Below are 4,317 nucleotides of genomic sequence, written 5' to 3'. Positions count from 1 at the left end.
GCTTCACAGCCTGAAGCAGCTTGGCTCGTCCGGTTGACAGATGCTCCATTATCATGATGTCCTTGTGATGAATCGAGTCTTTTAACTTTCGCTTATTGCAAAGATGCCGAGTGCGGAGGTCACAACATACAAAACATGCAACAATAGGCCTTGTTTTATTGGGCTGAGGCCTCCTCACACGATGTTTCTTGCTGATGTCTGCCTCAGAAATGGCAACCCCTGCACTGGCAGCAACATTAATGACAATGGTATTTGTAGTTTTGCCATCATTTCTGGGACTCCCTGCATGATTACATGAAGGGGGCCACAAACCCAAGTGGGTCATAAAGTGAACTTGTGGCTGAAAGAATGGCTCGACTTGTGTGAGGTTCGTCCTTTGTCGAAACCGTTAATTGGAGTGCATCAGTCTCTACATCCCACAGGACTCCCAGTGTCCTCTCTGTAGGCACGTGGTCATGATCTAAACCTAGATCTTCAATAGATGCAACACATTCTGATGGAGGCAAGCCTGACAAGACGTCCATGTTGTTACTGATCCATTTAGTCAGCCTGAAGCCACCACGCTGCAAAAGCTCTCTCAACTGAGATACATGTACCACTCTTGTGCCATCGTCTTTGGAAGCAGCAGACTTGAGACAGTCATCGACATAGAAGTTGTCTCTGACTGTCCGACAAACATCAGGATTGAAGGAATCTTTGTTGTAGTCAGCTGTCCTACTGAGGGCAAATGTTGCACAGCTAGGAGAGGACGTGGCACTAAACAAATGCACCAGCATTTGATATTCCTTTGGTTTCTTGGATAAATCACCATCTGGCTACCAAAGAAACCTAAGGGCATCAACATCCGAGGGTGTCACCTTGAACTGACGGAACATGCACTCGATGTCAGCAACCAGTGCTATCTTCTGGTGGAATCTCATGAGCACACCTATTAACTTGTTTGTGAGGTCTGGACAACTTAGCAACTGATTATTCAAGAAGTTTCTTTGAAACTTTTCTTCACAATCAAACACAACCCTCACTTTTTCAGGTTTCATAGGGTGTGTCACATGATGGTGTGGCAGATAACAAGTTGAAGTTTTGCTCAGAGTTGTTCCTAATAACTTGATTAGCCATCAGGGGTATTGACTAGTACTAACACTTAAATGAATTACAACATATAGGCTGTAGGTATACTCTGTAAGGCCAATGAAACTCAATGTCTAGTTTCCCATCCCATTTTTTTTTGAGGAACCGATTTCATTAATCAGTCTTTCCAGAATACTTTTATTTGTTAATTTGGACATTTTCGGCAATACACTCAATAAATATGTAATATCTCAACATATACACTGTTTATATCTTCATTTGAGTTATGTTTGAAATGGCCTGTTTCATAATTTGCATTCTCATTTACATGATCTAAGTTTTCCTTTGCGAGGATCCCCCTAACATCGAGTTTCAACAGCCTAAAATACTTCTACCTGCAAAGGCTTAGTCTATATCAACTATACCTGGTCTTAAGACTACACTTTCGCAATGTGGCTATAATTCACACTCATTAACTCAAAAGCTGTGTGCAACTAGACTATGAATTCCTGTGCAACATGCACTCCAATATCATACAAAATTACAGGCTGCTGTAACTCTAGGGCTAGACCAATGTTACAGTGGTATTTGGTCCTAGGCTTCCGCACTAACGTTAGTGATCAATGCACGTTCCTTGTACCTATTGATCACTCAATTTATTAAACAGGTCCTCGTAATATTGGACTACTAGTAAATTCTTTTAGTTCTTGGTCCTAGCATGCTGAGGCCATGGAGCTTGCAGGTTTGGTGTCACCGAATATTCCTAACAGCGGCTTGTGGTCTGTGACAATTGTAAATCGTCTTCCGTACAGGTACTTGTGAAATTTCTTTACACCAAAAATGACAGAGTCCTTCTTTTTCATATTGGGCGTAATTTGCTTCACTTCTGGTGAGCATACGCGATGCAAATGAAATTGGCTGCTCTAGACCGTCTGTTCCTACATGGCTGAGGACTACACCTAGACCATAGGGACTTGCATCACATTGCAACAACAAAGGCTTACGTGGGTCGCAGTGTGTCAACACTGTGTCACTCTGAACCAGTTCCTTTGACTTCTGGAAGGCTCTTTCTTGGTCTCCTCCCCACTTCAGATTTGGATCTGTTTTGTTCCGGTCTCCCTGCTTCTTTGGCATTGAAGCATACTCTGCCTTCAATAGTGTTATAAGTGGGGCGATCTCTTTGGTCAAATTTGGTATGAACTTCCGATAATCGCCCAGAAATCCTAGGTATGCCTGCAGCCGACTCTGGTTCTGTAGTCTTGGAGTCTTCTTTATGGCTTCTATCTTGTCTTGGAGTGGGCTCCATGCTGCTCCAGCTTGTGGCCAAGGAACTCCATCGAGTCCATCATGAACTCACACTTTTCCCTTTTCAGTCGAAGTCCATTACTCTCTAGGCAATGCAGTACAGCTTGCAAGTTGGCAATGTGTTCTTCATCTGTCTTCCCACTAAGTATAATATCATCTAGGTACTGGTGATACATTGGTATGTCAGCTAAGAGTGACTCCATTGCTCTTTGGAAGAGCGCAGGGGTTGTGTTGAAACCAAAGGGTAGGCCTAGCCATCGAAATTCGGGAACAAACTGACAGTTAATGTAGGCATGAGTTCAAAACTCACTCGTCGCCAGAGTAAAGATGCAAGACATCTTAATAAATGATACTTTAGTCCATGTTTACCGAGTCACGTTGTTCCTTTATTCGTGTCTAAAACGTACAGTGAGTCTAGCTGATCACTCTCTGCATAATCACATAGCATAGACTATGGTGTCTTCGAATCACAACATTACAGTTGCCAAATTTTGCTATGTTTTCGGGTTCATCCAGCCGAAAAATAACAAAATCAAAGTCAACTTTTGCTCAACTTAATATGTATGTTGACTTTATTGCTCCTTCATTGTAAAGTCACTGTGTCTTGTGCAATGTCCTCTTACTTATGCATGTATTGACATACACTGCATGCTTCATCATAATCCAGTTTCATACATGTTGCTAGTCTGTACATGCAGACCTTATGACACATTTGTTATTTTTTCTTACAAACCTTCACATATAACAGTCTCCAAAAACAAAATCCTGAAGTTGTAGCCAGACTACACCTTGTTGAAGTCCAAAAACTGCCCTGTGATATCTATGACTATTATTAAAACATTTGACATATATAAAACGTACAATCGCAGGACAAATTAAATCACAACATGGAGAGCCAAGTGAAGCTTACATACAAAACGTAATCAACATTGAAGTCGTAACCAAGGTTACCATCATAACTTAAAAGTTTATGGACCTAGTTCATGAACTTGGACATTAGGGTAATAGTGTATCACTGAACATTTTGCCTTTGTTTCAGGTCACATGACCAAGGTCAAAGGTCATTTAATGTCAACAAAGTTTGGCCAGTTGGGGTACTTGAATTTCCCTAACTTTGAATGTTTATAGATCTTGTTCATGAAACTTGGATACAAGAGTAATCAATTATCGAACATCTAGCACAAATTTCAGGTCACATGATTAAGATTAAAGGTCATATTTAGTGTAAATCAACATGTTGGGTTAGTTGTTGATATGCCATAACTTCAAAAGTGTATGGATCTAGTTCATGAAACTTCGACAAGAGTGATCAAGTATCGCTGAACATCCAGTGTAAGTTTTGGGTCACACGACCAAGGTCAAAACTCATATTTAGGGTCAACAAACTTTGGTCATGTTGGAGGTATTTTTTTAATTTCCATCAAATTTGAAAGTATATGGATCTAGTTTATGAAAATTGAACATCCTGCATATAGTTTCAGGTCACATGATCAAGGTCAAAGGTTATTTAAGGTCCATTAACTTTGGCCATGTTAGAGGTATTTGTTGAAGTGCCATCATAACTTATGAAGTTCATGAATCTAGTTCATGAAAAGATTAATCAAGTATCACTGATCATTTGAGTTCACATGATCAAGGTCAAAGCTCATCTAGGGTCAATGAACATAGTATTCTCATCGTCCTATGAATGGTATTTTTTTGTGAATAATTATTCAATAGTTTTCGAAGTCAGCACTGCTGGTGTATTAAATCATGTAATGCAGGCGAGACTGCCAAAGGCGTTCCACTTTTTTATGCAATATTTCGGTAGAGCATGATAAAAGTTCTCAACAACCCAAATTTGGTAGGAATCAGTCCATTGGGGCCCCACAAGATATGACCGCATGAATACATGATTAGCTATCCTGAAAACATTATTAGTTTGGCTCTAAATGTCAGGAAGCA

General features: G+C 40.3%; 1 protein-coding gene across 1 annotated transcript; it reads right to left on the bottom strand.

Annotated features, from left to right (window-relative positions):
• Window positions 1–290: 290 nt before the first annotated feature.
• Window positions 291–2,202, bottom strand: LOC121426618. The gene is made up of 2 exons (XM_041622976.1): window positions 2,011–2,202; window positions 291–815 (listed from the first exon to the last, which is right to left on the bottom strand). Exons 1-2 carry the CDS (start codon window positions 2,200–2,202, stop codon window positions 291–293), a joined length of 717 nt encoding a protein of 238 aa, XP_041478910.1.
• Window positions 2,203–4,317: the final 2,115 nt, after the last annotated feature.

This window comes from Lytechinus variegatus, chromosome 13 (assembly GCF_018143015.1).
Source record: "Lytechinus variegatus isolate NC3 chromosome 13, Lvar_3.0, whole genome shotgun sequence".
Classification (NCBI taxonomy): domain Eukaryota; kingdom Metazoa; phylum Echinodermata; class Echinoidea; order Temnopleuroida; family Toxopneustidae; genus Lytechinus; species Lytechinus variegatus.
The sequence above is the reverse complement of the archived record's forward strand: the minus strand, read 5'-3'. Positions and strand labels throughout refer to the sequence as shown.